The sequence below is a fragment of the Morone saxatilis genome, unplaced genomic scaffold, assembly GCF_004916995.1.
Source record: "Morone saxatilis isolate NCDOM2014 unplaced genomic scaffold, NCSU_SB_2.0 Contig0, whole genome shotgun sequence".
NCBI classification, from domain to species: domain Eukaryota; kingdom Metazoa; phylum Chordata; class Actinopteri; family Moronidae; genus Morone; species Morone saxatilis.
In genome coordinates, this window is record NW_023339650.1 from 14,263,266 (window position 1) to 14,266,288 (window position 3,023).

At 41.4% G+C, this 3,023-nt stretch overlaps 1 protein-coding gene across 1 annotated transcript in view; it reads left to right on the plus strand.

Annotated features, from left to right (window-relative positions):
* The window catches only part of maf1b (MAF1 homolog, negative regulator of RNA polymerase III b), a 6,097-nt gene extending 3,874 nt beyond the window's left edge, over positions 1–2,223 (plus strand). Inside the window, exons 3-8 of the mRNA XM_035673758.1 lie at positions 656–787; positions 885–1,047; positions 1,133–1,254; positions 1,349–1,468; positions 1,859–1,951; positions 2,073–2,223. Coding sequence (XP_035529651.1) covers positions 656–787; positions 885–1,047; positions 1,133–1,254; positions 1,349–1,468; positions 1,859–1,951; positions 2,073–2,097 — 655 coding nt within the window. The 3' untranslated portion in view covers positions 2,098–2,223. The remainder of the gene's footprint in view (positions 1–655; positions 788–884; positions 1,048–1,132; positions 1,255–1,348; positions 1,469–1,858; positions 1,952–2,072) is intronic.
* The last annotated feature ends 800 nt before the right edge of the window (positions 2,224–3,023 follow it).

Below are 3,023 nucleotides of genomic sequence, written 5' to 3' on the forward strand. Positions count from 1 at the left end.
TCAGTGAAAAGACAAGAAATGTATTCATTTATAATCGCAGTCCACAGCCAGGGTGTCTCCCGCTCCTCTCGTGTCGTGCAGGCCGTCAGTTCCTGTAGTTTATATGTAAATCATCTAGTTTTGTTCATTTGATTTTGTCCCTTTGGAAATATTTAACTTTTTTTTTTACTTCAAATATGCGTTCTCCCTGTAGTGAGTTTGAGATTATGTGGTTAAATAATAATAATGTTATTGAATGATTATAATGAACTGATACAAACAGAGGGGGACTAGTTTTATTCACATATAAGTGAAGGGAATTACTGCATTCATTATGTAGATTAAAAAGACGTTATATTTGGGACAAAGGTTATTAAGTCTGGGAAGAATTCACATTAAGTCAGATCTGATTTTCTGAAATAATAAAGCTGCACAGTCACCTGCTGCATCACTGCATCACTGCATAATTTTTTTAATAACATCTGTGGCTTAGAGGAGTAAAATTGGTGCTTTATGTATTCGATGAAAAGCATTAAAAATACCCCGAAGTGACCCTGATGTGTTGTGTAATTGTGTTTTTAAGCCTAATGGGCCGTTAAAGTAATCGTCAGGGATTAACAAACCCTCTCCTCCATTCTGGTTTTTATTGAACACACTATCATTGTTTTTCCTGCAGGATGGAGAGCTACTCCTGTAAGATGGCAGGGGACGACAAACACATGTTCAAGCAGTTCTGCCAGGAGGGGGAGCCACACGTCCTGGAGGCCCTCTCTCCCCCTCAGTCCACCAGCGCCACCAGCCCCTCACAGTGAGTACTGCGGCTCAGAGTGGTTTGTGGCTCACAGGACTCGGTGAGAAAGAGGTGGTTAATATTTCTTTGTGTCTGTGTTTGTGTGTGTTTGCAGGCTGGGGAAGAGCAGCGAGGACGGGGAGAACCCTCTGAGTGACAAGTGTTGCAGGAAGACTCTTTTCTACCTCATCACAACGCTCAACGAGTCCTTCAGGCCGGACTATGACTTCAGCGCCGCGCGGGCCCACGAGTTCAGCAGGGAGCCCAGCGTCAACTGGGTCAGTGTGCGGTTCTGTGGCCGGGTCTGGACCTCTGGAGCAGAACATTTAACCACAATTAATAAGAATTCTGATTTCTCTTCAGGTTGCTAACGCAGTAAACGGCAGCTTGTTCTCAGCTGTGGGAGAGGAGTTCAACTCTCTGGGGCCGGAGCTGTGGAACGCCATCGACCAGGAGATCAACCTGCAGGGCTGTGACATTTACAGGTGTGTTATATAGCAGCGACTTAACGCTGCTGAGTGGTTCTGGTGTTGAGTTGAGCCCTTTTTAAGCTTTCTGTCTTTTTATGTTTGTTCGTAGCTACAATCCTGATCTGGACTCGGACCCTTTTGGTGAAGAAGGGAGTCTCTGGTCCTTCAACTACTTCTTCTACAACAAGAAACTGAAGAGGATTGTATTCTTCACATGTCGCTCAGTCAGGTCAGCACAGAGCCATTATAGTTGCATTACACAGATAAATAACGTATTTTATTGATCACCATGTTGCGTTTAAGTAACATTAAATACATACAGCCTTCACATACACACACAAATATAATAAATACTCATTCATTGAGGTATTTATAAACTTGTTGTTTAGTGAACCTGAAGGTTTGTTTATTTATTATTACTATTCATTTAGTTATTAATTTAACTGTAATATGTCCATCCCTTTCTTTTTTTTATTCATCTTAAGAGACCACAAGTGTTTTTCCATAAAAAATGTTTTGATTAATCTGTAAGGAATATAAAGTCTTTATTATTATTTATTCATTTTCTTCTTATTTGTTTTTATTTTTTTATGCTGACCTTGTGTTGATCTTTCTTTAGCGTCCTGAGTGGCTACGGCCGCGATTGTCTCGACAACGAGCTGGACATGGAGCTGGATGACGAGGAGGAGATGGACGGCTTCACTGAGGACAGGTTAGACTCATTATCATCGGCTGCTTTTCCTTCATTAACAACAATAAAGTGATTGTGTGTTTTTGTTTCTGTAATTCTGTCACATTTTAATATGTTTTATATTTGTCTTTGTTTCTCCCAGGTTCCCCAGAGCTCTGTGCGTGTGAATTCCCCCGATGGACACGCCTCGGCCAAAGAATATCTAGGCTTTTCCTCCTCTCTTCCATTTTTCGCCCCATGTTTTTTTTCCTTTTTTTTTCTTGTTTTTTTTGGGATTTCGCCTCATCCAAAGCCATTTTCACACATTAAACTAGTGCATGTTTGAAGGCTTCTCTTCCGCTGGCAGTGAAGTGCGTGGACCGCGAGGGGGTGGACATTTTGTTAAGACCCTGCGGTAACTTTAAAGCTCCTTCATTCTCCAGTATGTTGTTTTGGTTTCTTTTTTTAAAGTATTTTTGAAGCTCTAAGCCCAAACAGCACACATATATACTCACAGGCTTCTCCACCTGCCACACTTCCAAAGAGACCACTTCATGAACACTTGAGAAGAAGAAGAAGGTCTTGTTAACGGATGAGTGGCCAACAAAGACTGCAAATGATGTCAATAAAGTCCAGATAACACCAGCATCAATGAGAACTGACACAGATTTATGATATTCCAACGTGGGCTGAGCTGGGTCCCTGAACGCAACAGTTCGGGACTGACTCTCCGATCAGCTGAGAACTCATCTGTTGTTCATTGTTTGCAATTTTTTGTGTGTTGCTTTTTATGTGACAGTGACGTTACTGTGAGAATGTTTTTAGCACTGAGTTTGAAATCTAAAAAAGAAACCCGCTGCATTTATATCTGAAACTTGTGTTATTGAATCTTATTATTAATGCTCGCCTGTACTTTTCTAGACAGTAGGGGCATTGCCAAGGAAACCGTTGGCACCTGGGTTGAAGCTTAGAAAACATATCAGCTTTTAACAGATCCTTTTTAACATCCCATTGTTTTCTTCTCAATCCACTATTTTCCAATTCCATGATTCATTTTATACGTTGTTTAAATCCAGTATTTTTTTCACTGTGCACCCCCCCCCCCCCCCCCCCC